This window comes from Protopterus annectens, chromosome 8.part1 (genome assembly GCF_019279795.1).
Source record: "Protopterus annectens isolate FY-2018-M chromosome 8.part1, PAN1.0, whole genome shotgun sequence".
NCBI lineage: Eukaryota > Metazoa > Chordata > Ceratodontiformes > Protopteridae > Protopterus > Protopterus annectens.
The window spans coordinates 517,996,708-518,022,772 of NC_056742.1; the positions used below are offsets into that span (position 1 = coordinate 517,996,708).

General features: G+C 40.0%; 1 protein-coding gene across 1 annotated transcript in view; it reads left to right on the top strand.

Annotated features, from left to right (window-relative positions):
* Positions 1-25,825, top strand: part of NAGK (N-acetylglucosamine kinase) — a 422,972-nt gene extending 397,147 nt beyond the window's left edge. The window contains exon 9 of the mRNA XM_044081648.1: positions 25,478-25,825. Within this exon, the coding sequence (XP_043937583.1) occupies positions 25,478-25,668 (191 nt within the window). The 3' untranslated portion in view covers positions 25,669-25,825. The remainder of the gene's footprint in view (positions 1-25,477) is intronic.
* The last annotated feature ends 240 nt before the right edge of the window (positions 25,826-26,065 follow it).

Sequence of the window (26,065 nt, forward strand, 5' to 3'; positions counted from 1 at the left end):
GAAGTGGGCCTAGGATTTTATTCTCGCCTGTTTCTAGTTCCAAAGAAAGGGAACACGTGGAGACCGATTTTGGATTTATCTATCCTCAACACTTATCTGGACATTCCAAAGTTCAAGATGCTGACGTTACAACAGCTTTTACCTTTGTTGGGAAAAGACCACTGGATGGTAACTCTGGATCTCAAAGAGGCTTATCTTCATGTTCCTATCAGGCCCAGTTGCAGGAGGTACCTGCGTTTTCGAGCTGGGAATTTACATTATCAGTTCTCTGCATTGCCCTTTGGCTTATCTACTGCGCCCAGAGTGTTCACAAAGGTTCTGGCTCCAGTGATAGCCTTTTTCAGGTTAAGAGGAATACAGATTTATCCTTATTTGGACGATTGCCTGATTGTTGCTCAAGACAAAGACGAACTTCTTCATCATCTGCAATATGTGATGGTAGTGTTAAGATGCCTAGGGTATTCTGTGAACGAAACAAAGTCCAGTCTAGTACCCTCTCAGGACATGTGCTTTCTGGGTGTGAGACTGAATACAGCTTCCCAGATGGCTTTTTTGACCCCGGACAAACAAAGAAGCCTTTCTCTTTATTTCCATCAAATGTCTCTACAGTCCAGGCTGACTGCAAGGACAGTCCTTCAAGCCTTGGGGTTCATGGCATCTTGTATTCTGGTGCTTCCCAATGCCAAACTGCATATGAGGAAGCTTCAATGGTATCTCAAAATGTATGGACACAACACTGCCAAGATCTAGACACTGTCATTCAGATAATACCTTGCATTCAGAAGGAATTTTTGTGGTGGGCTCAGGAATGTCACCTAAACAAGGGACTCTCTGTGACCCGACCAGAGGTGAGTCAGATTCTAACGACAGATGCCTCGGACAAGGCTTGGGGAGCACACCTCAATGGAAAATGGGTGCAAGACACGTGGCCTGTCAGACTTCAACATTTGCATATCAACTTGAAGGAGATGTTAGCAGTCCAGTTTGCATTAATGGCTTTCAAGGATTTACTTCACCCAGGGCAGGTGTTGATTCAAACAGACAACACTACTGTCATGTGGTACATCAACAAGCAAGGGGGAACCCATTCATACCCACTTTGCAGGCAAGCGATGATTTTGTGGGAGACTGCTCTCAGTTTACACCTCAATCTTCAAGCAAGGTTTCTGCCAGGAGCACAGAACTCCTTAGCAGATGTGTTGAGCAGACAGATAGTGGATCCTCACGAGTGGAAATTGGATCCTCATGTATTCCAGCAGTTGACAGTGTTATGGGGGACTCCAGACATAGATCTGTTCGCTTCTCCACTAAATTACCAGTTGCCAAAGTTTTGCACAAAAGGTTTCATCACACAGCTTGGAAGGTGGATGCTCTATCATTCAGTTGGAACAATCTTCATGTTTATGCCTTTCCACCTCTGCCTCTCCTCCCCAAGGTACTCTTGAAGGCCAGACAAGACAAACCATCCATGATTCTGATAGCACGGATTGGCCTCGACAGCACTGGTACCCACTTCTGAGGAGTTTAGTAAGGGAGCCTCCATGGCCTCTACCTTTAATTCCGCATCTTTTTGTCTCAGGAGGGCAGTCACTTCCTCAATGTCAGGATTCAGTCTCTGCATCTAACAGCTTGGCATATTCTGTTTTAGACCCTGGAGGGTCTCAGCTGCCACAACAAGTTTTGAATGTTATTTTGGAGGCCAGAAGGCCTAGTACAAGGAAAGTTTATGCTGATAAATGGAGGAGATTTTTTATTTGGAGCAAAGAGAAGGATTTTGATGTTTCCAAGCCTAATTTAAGTGCTTCTCTTCAATATCTTACTGAGTTACTGGACAAAGGTTTGTCTTTCTCCTCTATAAAGATTCATGCTGCAGCCATTTCTGCTCACTATGATTGTGACCCTCCTTTATTCTCTCATCCTTTGTTTAAGCAATTTCTTAGAGGGGCAAAGAACATAAGACCCCCACGTAGAGCTCCTACTCCTGCTTGGGATCTCAATTTTGTGTTGGAAAAACTTACTCTACAACCTTTTGAGCCTGCAGCTACGGCCGAGTTAAAGTATTTGTCTTGGAAAACTGCCTTTTTGTTGGCCATTACTTCTGCAAGAAGGGTTTCTGAATTACAGGCCCTTATGGCAGTGGAGCCTTTCCTGATTTTTCATAAGGATAGGGTATCTTTGCGTACTAATCCTTCCTTTATGCCTAAAGTGGTTTCTAGTGTGGCCTTAAACCAAACTATTCATTTGCCTACTTTTTATGCAAACCCCCAAAATAAAGGGGAGAAGATTTTGCATACTTTGGATATTCACAGGCAGTTGCGTTATTATTTGAGCAGAACCAAGGAGTTCAGACAGTCTCAGCAGTTGTTTATTTCTTTTGCTTTGGGTTCTCAGGGTAAACCTGTTTCAAAACAAACTATTTCTAAGTGGATTGGGTTTTGTATTTCTTTCTGTTATTCCCATCATGGCAAGGAGATTCCGGCTGGAATCAGACCTCATTCCACTAGAGCTACTGCCACCTCTACTGCCTTTCTAAGGGGGGTAGCTACAAAAGATATTTTGGAAGCAGCTACTTGGAGTTCAGTACATACTTTTTCTAAACATTACCACCTTCCTCTTTATTCTAAGTCTAGGGCTGGATTTGCCACTGCAATATTACAGGGCATTTTAGCAGCCCCTAATGCTTTCTGATTTTGCCATCCTCCCTTTCCCGTTGCTTTGGGATTCTACCCATAAGTAAGGACTGCAGCAATGTGAGATGAAGAACATAGTACAGTTTTGTACCTACCATAAATGTAGATGTTCGAAGATCCACATTGCTGCAGTCCAATTTACCCTCCCTCCTTCCCCACTGTAGTTTGGCATGGTTATATGGTTTGTGTGATGGTTGTTGTTGGGCCTGTTTTTGGGAGGTATTCTGTTTTTGGCTGTGGCCTTTCTTTTTAGGGCCTTCTGACATCTGGGGCAAGAAAAGACTGAGGATATGACGTTGGTCATGCGCTTTTATACCCTGACGCTCTGATGTCAGATCTGAGCGCCCATGACCGACGTCAGCCTAATACTTTGGTATTCGGGCCGACCGAGGACAGCGGACTACCCATAAGTAAGGACTGCAGCAATGTGGATCTTCGAACATCTACATTTATGGTAGGTACAAAACTGTACTTTTCCTAAAGCTATCTTTTTCATGTAGGACAAGCCCATAATGGATAGGAATTATTACCCTGTGGAGAGAATTGCTTGGTTTCTGATTAACAATCTTGACTGTTAACTTATAGATAAAAATGTGTCTGTAATTAAACAAACCTCCAAATTTTCCTTCTTTGTTGTCATTCTTGCGGCCAGCCATAGTGAGTAATTTTCACATAATTCATAGATTTAGGTGGTAATAAAATGTCCTCCTTATCGGTTTAAATTAACCTCCAAAGGGAAGTCCAGTAGCTTTTTCTTAAATGAAGATATTACAACCTTATGCAAATCATGCATCGTATGCTGTAAAAAAATATATACATATAATTAAATGAAACCTCTGTTTGTTAGAGGTTGTTTAAGTTGGACTTCAGTGGTGTTTTCAACTTGAAATTGTCAGTATATTCAGTAAATGCCCAGATAAGTTGTTAGTGTAAGCATTAAATTCTATCTGATCTCCACAATGGTAGTTTTGCTTTCCTCACTTTTTCCCTTAGCTGGTTAGCCAGTTGTTGTGTCTTGCGGCTTTTCCCGGTTAGGGGCCGCCACAGCAGAACTCCGGTCCACTAATAATTGGCAGATTTGTATGTGCCGAGTTGCCACCAGTGCTTTTGGTTATTATTTAATTGGTATACATAATCTTTGTTTTGAATAACACTGAGGTTTTTCTCTAAACCTTTATACTTAATATTAAATAGATGTTTCCATATTCAAATGTACTTTCATCATGAAACTGATAAACTTAATGACTGTTTGCAGTTTAAATTTGAAAGGATGCATCATCTTGCCTTTTTCCTGCAACTTCTTGAAGTTGCAGGAGCTAGACAGTTTTAATGCTTCCCAACTCTAAACAAATGAGTTGCCTTGAATATTTTACAGCTAATTAATTTAAGAACAATCTGTTGTCTACATGATTAAACCAATCCAATGGTGAACAACTCAGTGTGAGAAATTTAACCATATGGTCCATAAATAGATCTACAAACATAAGCTGTTTCCACTAAATAAAATGAAAGGTCACAGGAAAAATAATTAAATAAAATCTGCCCTTGAGAATAAAAGGAACACAAACATTTTTGAAAACTTTGTAATACCTGGATACATACATGCTTCCCCTTGGGTCATGTAATGGTTCAGTGGATGTAACTTGTGTTAGTAATGTCCCATGGATTTCCTGATAAAATAGCACTCTAATCGTTTTAGTATTACAATTATAATTTTCTAATTATAAGAGGAAATAGAAAAGCAACCAAAAACATTTTCCCAGCTAAAAAATTCAAAAAGCAGATAAAACCGTTCCATGGCCAAAAGACAATATACTCTGTAAGGAACAGTGCTTTTTTTGTCTCTCAATTTTTGTGTTAATTCTTCAGACAATTAAGAAATATGCAGTAGTTTAAACAAGTTGTGACAAGGTAATGTATTGACAGCTATACCAGGAGAAGTAGAGCAGTGGATGTGTAACATGTACCAGCACAGTTAGATGGGACTTTACAAATCAGTTTGATAACAAAATTATTTGCTGAGTTGCTTGTGTTAAAAATGGCCCAACTATACCTTAACTGAATATATATGTTAACAGAGGAGACTGGAAGAGGTTAAGCTCAGCTCCAGCTAACTTTGGAAAATAGTAAGAAATTAAATTACTGGGCCTAGGCCATAAAGATGTTATCTCACAGTTTTGTATGAAGTCAGAGATGCAATGTCTGCAAGAAGCATGGTCTGTTAGTCTCTGTAGGAGGAGTAGACAGTTGTAACTATTTTATGACTTCCAGAAGCTGCACCAGATCTGAGCAATGCTCTTGTGTGTATTATTGGCATCTAGGTGCTAAATCCTGGCAGTTTCTAGCAATGGGGGGGTTGCGTGGGAACCAGAAGTCAGATGTATGTGATGTCACTCTGTACAGAAATGTTTTAATATTAGGCGAGACAGAAGTGTCAGGGCAGTCTGTTTCTTGAAACTGGAGATAGAAGGATTCCTCACCTACTTCATCTTGCCTTGCTGTATTAGTAAGAACAGAAATTCTCTAGATCAGTTGGGAGAACACTTAAGAACTGTTTTTTGTATCTGTGTGAATCTTTCCAGATGTTATTTTTAATATTTCCTGTAAGACGGGTGGCCTCAATGGTGCAGCCTCCACACAGCAAGAGGCTTTTTGGTTCGATTCTCAGCTGGGGTGCCTTTTGTGCAGAGTCTGCATGTCCCCCCACATTCCAAAGACATGCAGTAGATGGACTGGACACTCCAAATTGGCCATAGGTGAGCGAGTGGTACGACTGAACTACAGCAGCAGGGCTAGCCACCTGGCGGTGTAAACCTTGGCTCAAGATGATTGTCACTGCTGAAGTAACACCCCAACCACATGTGCAAAGTGGGGAAATGGGTTGAGGATGGATGGATTGAAACTCTGGTGTTTACTGCAAATAGTTCTTTCGTACTGTCATGTTCTTTTATTATTAAATATATTTAAACTTTTCATTGTGGCTAGTCCTTTGGAGAATATTTTAACCTTTGAGAGTAGTTGTATCTATTGGTGACACTGTGGCCACTTGTGAAGCCTGGCTGTTTGGTTAATATTAATTTCACTCAGTATAATTGGGTACCCTTGCAAGCATCTTAGGTAGCTGACTTTGTAGTGTCTGATGGCAGTGACAACTACCTTATAGTCTGGGCAGAAGGGATGCACAGGAGGTACATCTGCGTGGGGCAGGGACACAAAGCACTGGTTTCACAGAGAGGGTGCTGGAAGACTTGGCTTGGACAGTCAGCTGAGGCCTTAACACTATAGCTATGATAGTGGGGAGCCTTATTGGTGACCTGGAGGGAGACAAATATAAAGAAATCCAGACCCCTGGCTGACTGTGCTCTTAAGGGAAACAGTACTTGATACACAGAGGTTTGCATCTGGAAACACTGTGTACCTATTTGTATTCCAACTGAACGTCCCTCTCCAGTGTTGGTGGTGAGGATTCAGGCTCCTTGATTACTGGCCCATGGTGAGGATTCAGGCTGCTTTATTACTGGCCCAGAGTGAGGACATCACTCATGACTGATCCCATGTAACTTTTTACATAAAATGTCATTTTCGCATGTTTCCTTTTTACATAGCACAAAATTCTAAGTAAAATAAATACCTTAGGGATACAGGGATTAAGCAAAATTTGCCAGTTAATTTCCCTATCAAAGTACAACTCTGTCCTTAAATACAGGTATGTGACCAATCACATAAAAAAACTTTTTAACAATATCCCATATTAAACTGTTTGTACAGTTCACTAATTCTACTTTTCATTTTAATATTCACAGATGCTGCTTCTTAATTGCCTTTTCACACACAAAATGTCTCAAAAATTTGTACATTACAGGTGAAACAACCTGGAGTACCGCATGTCTTATATTACAGCTCACACTAAAGTATGACTGTGCATATGAAACAAATCTGTAAAGATTAGAGATGCAACATTTATAAGTACAAATATTTGCATTAATATGCTTCTCCATGTGACATATTACACATACTTTAATGTTAACCATCAGCCACTCTGTCAGCAATCTTAGAAACAGCATTCAAAATACCCCAGTTCCATGGCACAATATTGTTCAGAAAATAAGTTATCAATGTGTTTTTTTTTTTTTTTAAACTTTGGATTAACAATGTCTGTTATTTCAGCAAAGACTATTTAGACACAAGAACACTTGTTTCAAGCGTAAAAAGTGTATGTATTTATGTTGGCCACCAATTTTCAGGTATTATAATCAGTCTATTAATTTTGAGATCAACTGACAAGCTTATATTGAACAGATATGCTGTCTTTAGATTGTTTGTCAACTTTCTTTAATACATACATATACATTGCCCAAATTAATTTTCACATGTGCACAAAAGTGTTAGAAAAAAACTATATACAAGAATAATACAGCCAGGGTAACCTAGAGCTTCATTTAAGTCGAAGCAAATATAAACATTTCACAATATATTTACTAATCCATTATGCAGGCATTTGTTCTTTCCTTACAGTTTTACATATGGTGTTGTGTCGAAGCTCATAATAACTGTCTGTGACTTCCATTTATGTTCTTTTTGCATTGTTCCTGCTTTTTTAAGTTATATTCACATCTACAATTTTCACTTCTATTTCTGCATTATCTTTCCACTTCACTTACATTTTTTTCTTTCTGGCTCCATTGTTTGATAATTACATCCTTTGCTGCTGCATAAGGTTACTAGGCCTTTCACATGTCCTGGCTTTAATATTTTAGCCAAACTTAGAAGTAATAAATTCTTATTAAACAATTCCTCTTGCCCTCTTACTTATCTTGCCATTGTTTCCAAGTGTTTTTTTAAACTGATAATTGAGTACATTTCCACAAGATATGGACCCAGGTGCCTCTCTTCACATTTCCAGCATACTCCTGATGCACTCAAACATTTTAGAAATCTGAAGTATAGGAATACCTATACAGGCATTCCCATACAAACATTCTGAACTTCTTGATTTTTGTGGCATACTTTGGGGCTAGTGCTCACTGGTCCCAGTCCTCATTGGTTAAAGGGACTCCTAACCTTTCACACCCATCCTCCTTTGAGCTTAACTTGATTATAAAAAAAAAACAAGTGTCAAACTGCATACACTCTTCTGTCAACCCCTTTCAAACCTCAAGAAGAAATTTCACACACAATTTTTTGCCCTCAGACACAGGATCCTTTATGTTCTTTTTTTAGTTCTGATATTAGTCCCAAAAAATTCACATATTCCCTTTCACTTAAACTGAATTGTTTTTTCAGCATTACCCTAATCATTTGTTATTCCTGCTTCTTGATATTCTTCCCACTACCACCTTGAATGCTTACCTCTTGCCCTCTATAAACAAGAAGCTTTCTGCAGACCTACCTCTGTGTGCTTAATAAGCCCATCCCTTAGGGTAGGATACATTGATGCCAGAGCCATATTTATCTAAGCTTCAGTCAATTCCTTTTCCATATCCCCAATATAACCTCAAGGCTTATTGCTGCCCCCCAAAGTTTCAGTTCCTGTTATCCTTACTTTTGTTAATTTACCATCATCTTCCACTTACATTGGTATTCTTGAACTTGCAGGACATAAATGAAATAATAGTTGTGTAAGAACTTATCATGACAAATGTCCTTCTCTTCTTTGTTGCAGTATTCTTTACATGAGGGAGTTGCCTGCCCAGGCAACCAGACGTCAGCCAGTATACCAAAGTCTTTTACAACTGTAAGATGCACGGTATGTCCTACATATGCAGCTATCGGATGTAAGCCATAAAGGTGACGTAGACATGCACCATCCTCATAACTGAAGTCCCAGGAGGAGGGTGTGTCCAAGGAATAGAGAGTTGATACATCAAAGAAGTGCAGAAGAGGGGTGGGACAGAATACTGCAACAGAGAAGAGAAGGACATCTATTGTTATGGTAAGTTCTTACACAACTGTTTTATCTCCTTCTATTCATATTCTATTTTTACATGAGGGAGAGTACCAAAGCTCATGCAGAGAGGGAGGTGGAATTAGCAGATGAATTTTTCATGAAGAATGGCTCCGGCAAACCCAGCCCTAGATCTGGAGATGGAATCCAGTTTATAATGTTTGGTAAAGTTGTGGAGAGAGGTCCAGGTAGCCACCTCTAAGATAGAATTGGGGTCTAGCCCTTTCAGAAAGGCACCAGAGGAAGCCACTGCTCTGGTGGAATGAGCCTTGACCAAGCAGGGAGGGGGTTTCCCATGGCAGGCACAGCAGAAGGAAATAGTTTTGGAAATCCAGTTAGAAATAGTTTGGACACAGGTAGTCCCAGAGCTCTAGGATGGAATGAGACAAACAGCTGATCTGACTTTGTAATAGATTGTTTTGTGAGGGTAAAATCTCAGTTGTCTGTGCAAAATCTTCTCACTAGTGTTTTGGGGAAGAAGGGAAAAAGGTTGGTAGGTGGATAAGCCTGGTTTAAGGACAACTCATTAACCACTTTTTGCATAAACACTGGGTTGGTGCGAAGGGAGACCCTGCGCCTTTGTGAAAGATCTATAATGGGGGAAGAAGCCATCAGGACCTGGAGCTCAGAGACCCTTCTGGCAGAAGTTAGGGCTAGTAGCAAGACCATTTTAAGGAGCTAGAGGAAGATGGCTCAAAGGGGGCAAGGGTCAGCTTCTCTAGCACAAAGTTTAGGTCCCATGCAGGTGGCACAGGTCTCTTGGGAGGTTTAATGTGGAGGACACTTTTGAGGAACTGTTTGACCTCAAATCTAGATGCTAAAGGGGGAAAGAGGCAGAAATGGCTGCCAGATGAATATGCTAGGCCAGAATTGAGCAACTCACACAGGTATGAAAGAACCCGAGGGAGATCCACAGTTAGTGGGTCCAGTTTGAGAAGGACATCACATTGAAATTCTTTTCCACTTGGATAGGTAAGATTTCCTGGTCTCCTACAGGACTTGAAACACGTCCTGTGAGAACAGCTGTCTAAAAGGTATCAGGGCTCTATCAGCCAAAGAGTTAGCTGTAGAATTACCAAGTGTGGGTGGATGGGAGGGAGCCCTTGTGTTGTCTGAATAACTCCACACTAGGAGGTAACTTGTGATGATTGCCCTTGGCTGGGTGTAGAAGGGGAACCAATGCTGTCTTGGCTATTAGGGAGTCACCTGCAGGATTTTTTGGTTTGTCCTGCTGAATGTTTAGCAGGACTTTCAGATTGAGCGGAAGGGGGGGGGATGTATACAGAAACTTCCCCTGCCAGGATATTGATAGGGCGTCCACTTTCCATGCCAGGGGGTGAGGTTCCATAGCACAAAATTTTGGAAGTTGTCTGTTCAGATGGGAGTCAAATAAGTCTATTTGAGGAATACCCCACTGGTGGACTATGTCCAGAAACACATCCCTGTGAAGCATCCATTCATGGGCCTTTGCTGTGGATCTGCTGAAGGTGTCTGCCACAGTGTTCTGATTAGATGAGATGTAGACTGCCTCCAGAGAAATCTGAAATTGGAGGGCTAGCTCCCAAACCTGTAATGCTAATCTGCATAGGAGATAGGGTTTGGTCCCCCCCCCCCCACATGTTCACATACCAGAGAACAGACATGTTGTCTGTGTAGATCCTTGAGCGGCCTGGGTTGAGAAGGGACTGAAAGAACTAAAGAGCTAGAATCAATCCCTTCATCTCTCTTACATTTATGTGGTCCTTTTTCTGACAGGGAGACCATTGCCCTTGTACAGTATGGTGGCCCAATGCAGTCCTCCAGCCTGCATCTGAAGCATCTGTGTACAGGTCTTGAGTTGGGGGCAGGGGGTGGATGGGAAGTCCTGGGTTGAGGGACATTCATTGGATCCACCATAGAAGCTCCTTCTTTAAGCAAGTTAGGAGTGGGATTTGAAATTCCAGAGGGTGGGCATGTTGTGTCCGCACTGACTTCAGGAACCACTGAAACTTCCTTATATGAAACTTTGCCAGAGGCAGCATAGGTATGGTGGAAGCGCTCGGTCCTAGGATCCTGAAACTGCCTTGCTGACAAGAGGTGCAGAGGAAGGATGTCTGAAAAGATCTGGCAGGAGTCCTGTGCCTTTTGAGGTGGAAGGGATACTACCATTCTGTCCGTCCGGGATCTACACCCCAGAAAGACATGACCTTGGGGTGGGGTGAGGGCAGATTTTGTGAAGCTGATTGTAAATCATAATTGTTGTATGACGACAATGGCCAAGTGGAAGTTTCGCTGGGGTGTTTGCCCTGGAACAGGAGGTCATCCAGGTAGAGGAAAGTTTGAATGCCTTAGAGTCTGCAGAAAATGACTACTGGGGCTAAGCATTTTGTGAACACTCCTGGGGCTGTAGAAAGACCAAAAGGCAAGGCCAAGAACTGAAAGTTCCAGGATGCCGAAGAAATTTCTTGAACTTGGTATGAATGGGAATATGTAGGTAGGCGTCTTTGATTTCTATGGATGTCAGAAAGGCCTGTGGGGAGGGATCAGGGAAAACAGGTCTGAAGGTTTAGAATTTTGAAGGAGGGCAGCTTTAGGAAGGTGTTGAGGAAGAAGTAATCTACGGTGGGTCTCCAGGGGCCATTCTTTCTGGGAACTAGGAACATGTGGGGAGTAGAAGCCTGTTCTCTTCGGGTGTGTGGGCACTGGTTGCATGGTTGCCTGATCTAGCAGGTCTGCCAACACTTGGGAGGGGAGGGTACTTGTTCTGCAGGTGGCTGTGGGATACCCCTGAAGGGAGGCATGGTGTGCCATGCCATGAAATATCCATGTTTTATGAAATTCAAGACCCAAGCATCTTATGTGATGGATTTCCAGGCTGGAAGGGATAGGGAGAAGTGGAGAGGGTAGTGCAAGGAAGTCCGGAAGAACCTGCTCTGTCAGGAAAAAGCTGATTATGCTGGTGGGAAGAGGAGGGAGCTGAGAAGTGATGACCCTTCTTGTTCTCCTTGGAGGACTTAGTTTGAGGGGGCAGGTTTGCCTGGGGACGAATATCTGTTTGGAAGGGTAGTTCCTGTAGCACTCTGGGACTGGTGAAACCAGGATGTGCTTGAGTTCTTTCAACTCTTTGCTTTTTTTTCCTGAAGAGATCAGCTAAAGCCATAACAACTAATGCAGAACTGTCATAGTGAGTGAGCTTCGCCTTAATATCCTCAGGGAGGGGTTGAAGCCTTAACTAAATCTTTTCAACACTGAGGCAGCAGCTCTGGAGGTAGCTTCAGCAGCATTCATAGCTGTATTTTACTGAGTGATGTGTCACCTGGGAGGATGGGCAATTAGAGGATTAGCCAAGGTCTTGTTTTCTGAATCCGGCATGTCAAAAACAGTTTTAGATAGTTGTGACATAAGTTCCAGGGAATACTTGGTTATATGGATTTGATAGTTCAAAGCCCTAAAGGGTAGGTAGCTGAAGTGTAGATTTTCTTCATCAATCTCTCTAGATGCCTACTGTCTTTGTCAGAGGGTAGGAAGGAAGAGACCTCAATGGTTTGTCTGAAGCCGCAGAGAACAGAGGGGTCATCAACAGGGGCCTTAAGGAGGAAGTTGCTGTCTTAAGGGACATTGTAGTATCTGTCCGGCTTCTTGGGGGGGGGGGGCGGAGAGTCAGGATATGTGGAAGTGGAAACAAAGGCATCCAGAATGGCAGGAATAACTGGTGGGATAGTTGAAAGGCTGGGGGTTTTCACCTGGAGGAGGTTGTACCTCTTCTGAACATCTGACATTTGACTGCTATTCCACTTGAAGTGGTCCCTCATTTTTAAAAAGGGTTTCCCCAAATAAGATTTCCTCCAGGGTGAGTCCATCCCATTAGATTTTTCCTCAGGGGAGCCACTGTGTAATGGTGAGGGAATTTGAGAGGAGTAGGCTAGTGAGTCACTATCATCATCTGATGAAAGTTCCTCCTTTTAAGTAGGCTGTTGTCTGACCCTTTTTTTGGGGTGAGGTAGGCCAGGAGAGGGGAGAACCAGGGGACCCAGCAGTAGGCCTCAAGGATATAAAGGCCTTGAATAATCCTTGGGCAGAATTTTTCCACTGTTTCTGGGGGGTCTGGAAGAGGGGGATGATGCTTAGTTTTTTGTTTTTTTCCTTAGCAGGCATGTCCATCTGGTGTAAAGTTAGGGTTTTGGATGTAGGCCTACATTCACGTATGTCTGAACTGATGTTGTCCCTCAGTAAGATTTGTGTGATTCCCCTAGGGCCTTCCGACAGAATGAGCCTTGGTTCCCCTGGACAACTGTACCATATGACTGAGACACCTCTCTGGATGTACTGGCGTCTGGGTCTAAGGCGGCCTACGAAACGGACTTGGCCCAAGGATCCAGATCTGAAGCAGACTGCATCTCCGAACGATCATGCGCCTCGGGAGGGACATCCGCTGGGAGAGGCGCAACTGAAGCCTTGGGCCTAGGCCTTTTGGCATTCCACTTCATGGTAGGCTCGGTCATCAGGCTAGAGGAACCCTCCATCATGCTTTTGGCAATAATTTTCAAGCGCAGGTTTTCTAAATACACTGCAAGGGAGAAAAGTCTGCTCTGAAGAGTTTTGGGGATGAATGACTGACAGAACAATTCTTATGGTCGTGGTGGGGCCCCAAGACAAAAAAAGAGACCGAGTTGATTATTTTTCTGTGGAATCTGCCTTCCACAATCACATTTCCCTTTCTTGGATGACATTAACTCAAGGGAAAAAAAGGGTACAGCAACAAAAGACACACAAGTTTCCCCAGCTGAGCATTTAACTTTAGAAGAAACACTCTATTCTGGCAGCAGAATGATGTCTGTGACTGGCGGCAAAGAACTTCTGAGGATGGAGCGCATGTACATCACCTTTATGGCCTACATCTGATAGCTGCCTACGTGGGAAGTACCGCACACCTTACAGTAGTAAGACTTTGGTGTACTGACAGACATCAGGTCACCTGAGCAGGCAACTCGTGTAAAGAATACTGCAACAGATGAGTAGAAAGACATCTTAAGCTGCCTTGCTTTGAAGTATGACACCTAATCCTCTCTTCTCTAGACAAGCATTGTTTATCCCATTGCACCCATTCTTTCAATCGCTCAGTAAAAAAATTCAGTTCCCTTGTACATCTCTTCAATATCTTATTATAGTATAAAAGTCTTTTCTGCGTATATTATCCATGGCATGGAACATTTTACAGCCATTATTTTTGCTATTCTCCTCCTTAATTTGTACGACTGTGTATTCCCACATTTCCTTGGCTGCTAGCTTAACATCTTGGTTTAGCTAAATATTTGATTCTTTCATGCCCCCACAAGTGTAAATACCTGAACTATCTCAAGTGAAAGTACACAATTCATGACGGTCTTTGATGTCATTAATCTTATAACATGCTGAAGTACCAACGTTCTGAAACAGAGTCTCTCTGATTCATTAAGTTAAAAAATAATTTCATCTGCAAATAACATCTTCCCATGCATATTTTCCCAGGTGTAACCTGTAGATCAATGTGTGTATGCCTTTAAGAAGCTTTCTAGGGGCTTGCACAAATGTATAAATACTGAGCATGTACGAGCCTGACTGTCATTTTGTAGTACGCATGTATATCTGTTTATATTTCATAATGCTGCTATCCATCCTGATGTGTTTCTGTGTAATAAAGCATATGAGCAAACTACCCTGCCTGTCATTTATACTAGAGAGAGATGAACAACATGGTGTCAAAAGTGGCATGTCTAAAAAGGACATGGTGCCAGAATGAATCCAGACTCTTCAGTTCAGGACAGAGAGGCACTCAGTAAACACTGGAGGAATATAAAGGAGTGAATCATCCCTACTGCACATATAACTTGCAAAACAGGTCAGAAACAAATTTCAGGTATTGAAACTTGCTCAAACTATTTTTTATTTGCAAGATATGAAACAAGACATTCAGAACACTCTAAACAAATTTCTAAGTAACAGAAATATCCAAAACTATGATGTATTAATAGAAATATTTGAAATAACATCCGAATCACATAAAATAAGGGAAACCACATTTTTTCACTAAGCACTACTTTTTCACATTAATCAAAGCTATTCAAGGTGTATGTAGTGTTAACATGTTTGTGCAGTATTACAGTACAGTTATTTTGCAAAATAGTGTTTCAAAGAGTTTATTGTGCATTTGAATGTTATTACAGGCATATATAGCTACAAGGACCATATTTTTCAGTGTGTTCGGGCATAATTTGTTGGTATGGCAGACAGATTTTGAAAACCTGGTTCACTTGTGTTTGACAATAATATTGCAGAGAACTGGAGAGTGTTTGAGCAAGAGTACGATATTTTCCTACAGGCTGCATTTTCTGATAAAGACGACCATACAAAGGCATTTATTCTGCTTAATTTAGCTGGTTCAGAAGCCGTTGAAAGGGAGCATTCATTTGTGTATGCACCTGCCGTCTGCAGGAGAGGGGGAAACATCATAGTGTTGTACCGGCTGAGTCATGGAAAGACCCCAGAGTGCTTAAAACGTAAATTTTAGAGAAATGTGCAACTCCAAATGAATGTAACAATGGAAAGGCACATATTTTACACAAGAGATCAAAAGCTTGGTGAAACTTGCAGTATATATAACTGATTTTAGAAAAATCTAAAACGTGCAGATTTGGTGATTTAAGGTATGAGTTGATAAAAGACAAACGTGTGGTATGAAAGATTTTGCTTCATGACAGTGATTTAACTTTGAATAAGGCCATTGCAATTTGTCAGATATACAAGCTTACAGAAAAGCACACAAATATGCTTACAAATGACAGATGCATGCTTCCAGTAACTTCTAAAGCCAATGTTGATAGTGTGCAGCATGTGGTTAAAAGAAACCGGTCCAAACACATGGCAGCAATTGTAAACCCTGTGACACTCGCTGGGAAACCCTGTACTTTTCTAACAAGTTCCAAGGCATGCTCTAGAAACCACACAGTCTCAGTGAGTCTGCAAACTCAAAGCATGTGCCTTTACCCAGTTTCATAGCCAACTGTCAGAAGTGTGGAGGAAGTCTTGAGCCTAAAAGGAAAACATGTTTAGCTTTTGGTCAGCAATGTCACAAATGGAATAATTTCAAAAGGTTTTGTAAATCAAAAGGCGCACATTATTTTATTAAAATATTCAGAGAGACAAGTTGATCAATTAGAAAGTTGTGACCCTACCTTTTTATGTTGACGTTGTGTCAGTGCTTCATGAAACAGTCAGTACAGTAGATCTGTGGGCAAAGAATGAAGTATTTTGTACTGTTCATATAAATGGGAGACCCATAGAGCTCAAAGTTGACACACATTCAAAGTGTAATGTTGTGTCTGGTGAGAAGCTTGAGTTGGCAAAGTTTGTTGCTTATGGTGGTGAAGAGATTCATGCTTAAGGCTCAGTAGTACTTTCATGTTGCTCTGCTGAGAGAAGCTACGACTTGTTGTTCTATGTGGTCAAAAGGCAAGTATAGTCATTATTAGGACTCAGAGACTGTTTGAAAATGGGACTGCTTTCATTTAATAAAGAAGTCAATCACATTAGTTTGAAAGACCACAGTTCTAATTTCATCCAGTATACTTTCTTTACCTATGCTGATCTGTTTTAAGACAAACTAGGTAAGCTTCCAGTTCCATGAAGTTAGATCCAGATGTCAGGCGAGCCTGGAAAGTTGCAATAGCCATGCAGAAGAGTCAAAACTGAGCTAGATAAAATGGTGCAACAAGGTGTAATTTGTCCAGTCAATGAACCTACTGAATGGGTACTTCCATGGTGGTAGCTCGTATATCGGTATATGTACTGATTCATGAGATCTGAACAAAGCACTGAAAAGACCTCATCTTCCAAAGTGCATAGTCGAAGAAGTTGCAGCTCTGATGCCAAGCCACTGGTTTTTTCTGTCTTGGATGCAGAGTTCATTTTGGCAAATTTTGCTTGACAAGAAATCCTCATTTCTCACTATGTTCAGTACTGTTTTTGGCAGATACAGATTTTGAGAATGCCATTTGGGATAAATTCTGCCACTGAAGTCTTTCAGCATGCAATGGAGCAAATGTTTTTGTGGGTATCCTTGTGCTATTACAGTAGATATTTTTATGAGGTAATGGTGAAGTTAAACTGACAGAAACCTCAAGAAAGTTCTGGAAAGAGCTTGTCAATGAATATTAAACTGAATCCTAAGAAGTGCAAGTTCAGGTTACTTATGTTGGTCGTTTGTTTACCAGTTTAGATTTATGACAAGACCCCTCCAAGCAAACCGCTATTCTTGAGATGCCAGCTCCAGACAGTGTTCAAGCCCTTCAATGCTTTATTGGCATGGTTAACTATCTAGGCAAGTTCATTCCAGATTTAAGCCAACCAGCAGCATTACTTAGGGAGCTAACACGTAATGATGTATCCATGTCATGGTTGGAACAGCACCAAGGAGCATTTTATGTCCTAAAACACAATTGCCAGTCCACCAATACTCAGATACTATGATGTTCACAAACCAGTAACTCTTTCCTGTGATTCTTCAAAAATTGGTCTTGGTGCAGTCATTCTTCAAAAGGGTCAACCTGTTGCCTATGCATCCAGATCTCTAACCCAAACTGAAATACAGTATGCTCAGATAGTGTTCTTGGCAGTTGTTTGAAGTTCCATGACTATATTTATGGTAGACCTATCCAGATCACCAACCTCTAATCAGTATTTTGAGACAGCCTGTGCATACAGTTCCTGCCAGCTTGCAATGTATGGTAACTGAAACACACACCACACTGACTCAATAAGACCAAAAACAAAGAAACCCAAATCCTCAATACACACCAGGTTTATTTATTTAGCGCTTTCGTTTCAATGAATTGAAACTTCTTCAGAATACAGTTAAACAAAACCAAACAGCTTTAATACCCTTCTTCATTAAAACCAAACAGCTTTATACCCTTCTTCATTAAATGCTAAAAAAAACACCTCCTTAAAGGTGTATACAATAAGAGTATTTTTGATGTATAAAAATTACTTGCACCATACAAAATGCAAGTTTAACCATAAATAAATCTTAAAAACATTCACATATAAATGTACACCTACCAACCTTGCTAAAGCACATAGCAGTACACACAGTAATTACCTTAAGTTATAAAATCAGCTTTTATCTAATTATGGGGCTGACAGAGATGGTGTCATTCAGACCAGGGTACACTGTTGCATGCGACCACATTTGCCATCTCAGTTCTTTAACTTCCAAATAATCATTTAATGCCCCCCCCTTCTCCTAGCTCTATTTCATCTATAATTACAAACTTAAATGAATGTCCCTCATGTTCTAATAAATGCCCCACAAGGGCATTCTTAGGATCCTTCTTAGATGTATCATAACAGTGCTGGTACACTCAACTTCTAAAGGAGTTCTTTGTTTTCCCTAAATAAAAACACTGACATTCTGAGCCTAGGGTCAAGTGAGCAACCCCCCCCTACTGTTGCAGTTTTTTGTGTAATATATGTTTACCATAGTTCAGAATTACTATCTCGGTGGTCTCTAACATACAACACTGCGGACAATGTCCATATTTACTAATTTACCATTCAAACTTGAGTGTAACTTTCACCAGCATATTTTTTTACTGACATCTTTTTTGTAAATAATTTGTGGGTGTCCTCCCACTATATTAAGCTATTCAGGATCTATTCTGAAAATATTCCAATTTTTTATTAATGTCACCTATGGCTGAAAATTGCTTGTTGTATGTCAAAACCACTGCCTTATTAAAATATGTTCCTTCATTATTCTTCCTGTTTCTATCAAGGGTGCCATTTGCAGATCCTAACAGCAGGGGAAAAAATGACCACAAGCTCTTTTTTTGTATTACTTCGCTCACCATATTATTGAGAAATGCCTCTGGGTATCCCCTCCTAAGTAACCATCTTCAGAATTTCAATTTGGACCAAAAATTCTTCTATAGTGGTCACCATTTTAGCCCTTAACAAGGGACTTTTTTTTGATGGAGAGGGTGCCACCCGTTAAAGTGTAATAATGTATTAAGAGTAGGTGGGCTTTCTATATATTGTGGAATTAAATTCATCTGTAACTCTGTCCTTGATGATAGTAATATCTAAAAAAAGCCAAAATCTTCTATATCAGTAGTGAATTCTATAAAATCTGTACTATTATTGATGTATACAAAAAACCTCTCCAGGTCTTCTCTACTACCTTTCCAAAAAATATCATCCATAAAAAGACCAATTACATGAAAAAGGACAATTCACAATAAATTCATTCTCCCAATATGCCAGAACAATGTTTGCAAATGTGGGGGGGGTGGGCCACCCTCCATAGTCACCCCCTTACACTGTTTGAACAATTGTTCAAATATGATAAAGTTATTATCCAAAACTAACTCCATCAAAGTTCTAATAGTAAGAATTCGGTCATGTCCTATATCTGTGTGTTGACAGAGGTAGGAATAAAACCATGCAATACCCGTACTGTGTGGTATAACTGAGAATAAATAACCGTGACGAATAATAGGTCCTCTAAATAGATGTCATTAGAAAAAAAGTCCCACGAGTCTGTAAAAACTCAGGGGTGATCTCTCTGGGCAAACTAACTGTTGGTCTATAAATCTGGCGATTGGGAAGGTCTTTGAGGTCTTCGCATCAACTATAGGCCTAAGTGGAGGGTGACAAGTCCTTGTGTATTTTTGGCACTCCAAGGATGATAGGAGTTCTAGGACTTTTTTACTGTCAAAAAGTAAGTTCTGTCAAGCTTATCTGGTCATTAAGCACAAGTACTTCAAATGTCACATCAACTTTCTTATAGTCTAAATTCATTTCATTTAAACTAATTTCTCTGTATGTGTTAGTATACAGCAATGTAAACATTTTTATTATAGTCATTAAGTTCATAAATAACCAGACCACCACCCTTATCAGGCTTCATGACTCTCAATTCACTATCACAAATATTTTTTTAACATATTACTTTCATCAGGTTACATGCACTGTTAAACCCACATTGTTTTCTTGAAAACATTCTCCTAATATTTTCACACAATTTCTCGAAAATCTGTATAACTGGATACAGTACGGGGTTAAAAACTATTGCCTTAGGGCATACATTCTCATTGCCCATATGTCGTATGGGTTCCCTGAAACAGAAACCAAAGTTTAGTTTCCTAGTAAATAGCTTCAAATTGATCAAAACTTCATCCAGCCATGCATTTCTGGCAGGTACAAAAGACGAACCCTTTTGAAATAAATCAGCCACTGAATTATACAAATATACATTACTGTAATTATATATTTTGAAAAATCCACAACTGTTCTTTAAAATAACGGCTACCATGATAACTACTTAATTCAAGTTATTGGTATTGTTGTACATCCTGCCTCTCCCCCTCCTTCTGCTTTGGTTGATATCTGTAATTGTTGTAGTAGGTCTCCCTTCTCTGATTCCTCAGTCTCTTTGACCTCCTCAGAGGGGGGTATTCTAAAGGGTCAGAGATTTCACCCATCCCGTCACCCTCAGGACTATCAGTCTATAACTGGTGATCTTCCAGTGGAGCAGTACATTGCTGATCGGGGGGGGGGGGGTGGTAGGCTTTACCCAAATTACAGTCTCTCTGGTCTCTTATTAGCTTATTTTTCTTGTTCTCAAGTTCTGTAATCACTTTGTCAAAAACTGTATACACCTTTAAGGAGGCGGGGTTTTTAGCATTTGTTAATTAAGAAGGGTATAAAAAAGCTGTTGGGTTTTGGTTTACTGTATTCTGAAGAAGTTTCATTGAAATGAAAGTGCTAAATAAATATTCCTGGTGTGGATTGAGGACTTGGCTCCCTTTGTTTTTTGTAATGTATGGTGTTAAGATTGCAGAAATATAATTTCAATCTTGTCTACATGAAAGGTAAACTTCTTAATTCAAGTTATTGGTATTGTTGTACATCCTGCCTCTCCCCCTCCTTCTGCTTTGGTTGATATCTGTAATTGTTGTAGTAGGTCTCCCTTCTCTGATTCCTCAGTCTCTTTGACCTCCTCAGAGGGGGGTATTCTAAAGGGTCAGAGATTTCACCCATCCCGTCACCCTCAGGACTATCAGTCTATAACTGGTGATCTTCCAGTGGAGCAGTACATTGCTGATCGGGGGGGGGGTGGTAGGCTTTACCCAAATTACAGTCTCTCTGGTCTCTTATTAGCTTATTTTTCTTGTTCTCAAGTTCTGTAATCACTTTGTCAAAAACTGTATACACCTTTAAGGAGGCGGGGTTTTTAGCATTTGTTAATTAAGAAGGGTATAAAAAAGCTGTTGGGTTTTGGTTTACTGTATTCTGAAGAAGTTTCCATTCATTGAAATGAAAGTGCTAAATAAATATTCCTGGTGTGGATTGAGGACTTGGCTCCCTTTGTTTTTTGTAATGTATGGTGTTAAGATTGCAGAAATATAATTTCAATCTTGTCTACATGAAAGGTAAACTTCTTTAGCTTGATGATACTTTGTCCAGATTGTCTATAAATACCACTGAAGAGCACGTGAATGAGAACCCTGATTTTGAAGTCATTGAAATGAGAAATTTTTCTTCCGCACATCTTATTGAGCTTAGAAATCATACAGCCTGAGATCCAGTTTTATAGAAGCTCAACCACTTTATCAAGGATGGCCGTCAAAGCAATCTAGTTTACCTCAAGAAGTGCAGCCTTATTTTCTTTACAGAGGTGAGATTTGTGTCTGACAATGGTATCATTATGAAAGGTCCAAAAGTAATTGTTCCAAAGTCCTTGCAACCAGAATATATTGCTATCTTGCAATATGGCCACCCAGGAACTGATTATACTAAAAGGAGGGTGAGAGGACTAGTATTTTGACCTTCTATGTCACAAGACATTGAGAGAGGACTTCCAACTTGTTCTGTATGATAGTACAAAGCCACATCAACCAAAGAAACCACTTCAGCTAAACCAGATTCCTGAACTACCTTGGTCGACAGTAGTCACTGACATTTTTGAGTGGAATGGTCAACATTACTTAGTGTTAGTAGACTCTTACTCAGATTGGTTCAAGATTGACCGCCTTCCTAATTTAGCATCCAGTACCATCATTGCTAAGATAAAGCGTCATTTTGGTAGTCCGCACAAAGTTATTTCTGACAGTAGCACAGTTTACTAGCCAGCAATTCAAAAGATTCGTCAAAGAGTGGGACTTTATCCATATTACGAATAGTCCTGAGTATCCACAGTCAAAAGGTTTGGCAGAATGTGCAGTTCAAAGTGCAAAACAGTTACTAGAGAAGTCAAAACGAGATAATAGTGATGTTTTCTTGAATCTCAGAAATATTCCTCATGATAAACATCTTGGCTCACCTGCCAAGAGGCTTCTGTTGAGACAAACCAGAACTTCATTAACAGTTGGCAGTAGTTTGTTGGGTCCAAGTGCTAAGAGAACAGATCAGTGAAGTCCCATCTGTTAAAGAAATACCTATTCCAGAAGTCTTAGTACGACAATTCCAGCAAACTGCTCGATCTATTATGTAAAGGAAACAGTGAGAATGCCAACGTGCAAATGTTATGATCAGACTGGAGTCATGAAGTGTTTGTCCAGAGCAGAGACTACATTGTGGAATCACAAGGAGTAGAGTTTAGGCAGAATCAAACATTTGATTAGTGTCTGAGCCTGTACCACAGTACCTAGCCTGCGAGAAAGACTATCTCAGAGTGAGTTACCCAGCGTTCCAGTAAATATCCCTGTTCCTGAGAAGAGTTGTTCACTGAAGACTGTCCCTGTTGCTAAACCCAGTTCTGGTTACTGGATCAGGTCGTATTTCCAGACCATGTTACAGATACATGGAGACTTGGACATGAATATTGTGTTTGTTTCTAATGTCATTTCATTGAGGGCAATCAATTTAAGAGGGAGGATGTAGATCAATGTGTGTATGTACCTTGAAGGAGCTTTCTAGGGGCTTGCACACGTGTATAAATACTGAGCACTTCATTTTGTAGTAAGCTGTTGAGATGCAAGCATGTATGTCTGTGTAGTCTGTCAGTTAATCAGTTTATATTTTGTAATGCTGCTATCCATCCTGATGCGTTTCTATGTAATAAAGCATATAAATGAACCCCCCCCCCCCCGTTCATCATACATACTAGAGAGAGACTAGCAACATAACCCTTTATTTTCAACTTTTTTGCCAAAGGTTCTAGAGAGCAAGCCCTGTCTCACCCTAGTAAGAAATATTTCCCAGGTAACCCATAGCAGATTTTATACCCCTTTTGAGCTGTTATATATTGAAAATACCATTTTTATCTGTTCTTTGGAAAACCCAAATTCTTGAAGGGTGTCTCTCAGGAAACTCCAGCAGACCATGTCACATGCTTTGTCTGCATCTAAAGGTCAACGTATCAGGGTTTTGTTATTAAGCTTTGCATCTTGCTGAATAAGCAGCCTCTTATGTACATTGTTTAAAGTTGGTCTTCCTTTTAATTAAACCCCTGATTTTTCCCTATCAATTTTTCCATTGTTTCAGCTACTCTCTTACCCAAGGTTATGAAGATCTTAAAATCATGGTCCAAAATGGAAATTGGTCTGTACAATGCAGGAGTTGTCAGATCCTTCCCTTCTGTAGGTATTACCCCTATCACTGCTTCATTCCAAGAAGAGAAGCACCTTCTACCTTTAAGGACCTTGTTAAATTGTTTATGCCATATTTTCAAGACTCTATTTCTCTTTCACACCCCAAAAGAGTATCAGCCATACCTGTCATTTTTCCAGTCTTCTCTGTTTTCATTACCTCCTATATCTCCTCTTTTGTGATATCAGACAATAAAGCCTGTCTCTATCTGATTCCCAATTTTGTCAAATACGTCTTATGCTGTTGATAAAGAGCTCCATATTCTCTCAGGGTCAATGAGCATCTTCCCACTGACTGGGCTCCTTAACCTAGTCATCCTGCACACAGCGTTTTGCTGCCTTAATCTCTGTGCCAAGCATTTTGCTACCTTGGGGTAGTAGAAAATCTGCTCTCTTTTATGGCACTTTCTCTAGACTCACTTAAGATGCTCCAGTATTCCTTCATGTCATGTCTTGCTACCTTTAATTCACCCTGCAAGAAGGCTGTGGGCTCTTTTCTCAAAGCAGGTAGATGGATTGCTGACACGGGAGTGCTGCATTCCTGAATGCATCATCTTTTGTATGAGATGTTCAAGTGAAGTCCCATATGCTTGGTTAGTGGTAGCTCAACAGATGTAAAACATCCCACGACACCCACCAAAGAAGGGGGAGCTCCCCGATGCCTTGAACAAATTTCCCCTTCTAGTATAAATACTACCTCGGGTCTCCCCTGGAAAGAGGCCTACTGGACTTAACCCAGTCAACAAGCATGGAATGAATGAACAGTTCTGTTTACATGCACTGTTTTTTTAAAACAGAAAATATTGAGCTCAGGTGCTAAATATTACTAATGGAGTTATTAATATTCAACCATAATGAAGGTGAATTTACCCATATAGATGAAGGTTAACTGGGTTCATATTGCTGTGCTGGAGCAGGGCTAAATCTTGCATTATTGCATGTTGAGCATGGATTATTGCTGTTGTAATACAGAATTTTTAAAACGTTAAATATCCTTTCTAAAATAATTCTGCTATATGCAAGCAGCTGTTCCTGTATTCTCTCATGTGAAATTTCGCAAAGGTAAATTTTGTGTACTCTACATCTGCACATTATTCTCTCTGATGTTATACATATAGTATACTTTTGCCACTTACACTTTGGTTTATAAGGAATCAGTTTCTGTTAAAACGAATAGGATACGATGACATATAAAGGGTGATGTACTTCCAAGTAGATTCATTTTTTTTAATCATTTAATTTTCCCACTCCCCTAATGGCAGCAAGTTCGGTTTCTGATTCTTACAAAACGAAAACTGCCATGGTAGAATACATACTCACTATGGGTAGTATTTGACCTTTCCAGCAGTTTGACTACAGGCAAAGTTTTGGATTACTGTTGCACATCTCCAGGAGTAGGACATGACAATGTGTGCTTATTATAGGATATCAGCATGCCCCATCTTGTGAAGTCTTAATATCCTATGACGCAGAATGCCATGGATTGTCCTGCTTCTACTAATCTGGGCCCCCAAGCTTATTTAAATGGTTGAAGTTGGGAAATTATTCAGTTTTTACTATGGGAAGAATACACACTAAATTCCAAATGTGTATAGATATAAATCTCCAAACACTTCACAAAACTACCTAAAATATCACTGTTTTAGCTATTGGTACAATATGCTGAAAAAAATCCTAAATTCTTACTCTGTACAAGCCAAGTGTTGCATGGTCAGCACAAACTCTTAATTCCTCTGGCAAGTGTACCTGTCCTGTCAGCTTTTACTATCAGGTTTACAGTTGTTCCACTTAGTTACTCTTGCTTTTAACAAAACTTGTAACTACATTTTTGTAAAAAAAAAAAAAAAAAATTGCTTCCAAATAGTCCTTGGCAAGATATCATTTATAAATTCTGGACCCTTATTGTATTTGTAATGCCAGTGTTATGAATGACTTTAGTATTAATATAATTGAGTGTTATGCTACTAAATACATTGACTTATACAGTGATTTTGTGAGATAATGTGCTGTAACTTGAAGCATTCATTTCATGGGTCATAGTCATTAATAATTCATCTGAGTAACAGTGCCATGTTGAGTACCACATTATATAAATCTAATTTACAAAGAAATGCTCCAACTTCTGCTTGATTAAGCTTTCTCCCCTCCTCCACAATACTGGCATGGGTAAAAGTTAAAATATTACTAGGCTACTTTTATCTTGATTATGGTATTCACTCAGTTTATTATTTTTGCAGGGTTTCTGGATGTCTTATCTGAAGCAAGAAGAACCCCAGCCGGGAGGGACTTAACAAAATTAAGCCTTTTAAAGCTCAGACATTCTTCAGCAGTAGGTGGGGCCAGCTTGGGAGCCAAACATGTGGGCCATACGCTGCCTCTAGATTATGCATCTAATGTTGATATGCTTTACTCTCATCATTTTGAATAGCTAATGTAGAGACATTAAATGAAAGATGTAAGTGTAAGTTCCTGTTCGAGGAAAGTGACAATTCATTATTTGGCATAATTAAATACACTTGTATTTAATTGCCATTCACTGTTTACCAAAATGCCAGTTTGTACAATAAAAAATGTTTCATAGCAAACTGTTTTAGTTCATGTTTTATTAAGTAGCACAGCTTTTTCCTTTGGTTTGTCTTTCTGCCTTATTTAGGGATAAATTCCTCTCTCATCTCAAAAATTAAAAAAAAAAATGGAAGTTATAACTGTATATTAGAACCAAATCTTTTACAAAGTGTACTCACTTCAGTAACAAAATTGGAAGAACAAGTACAAGCTGCCAAAGTTGTAAAAACAGGTTTATTCCAACGCACAAAGCAAAGAAC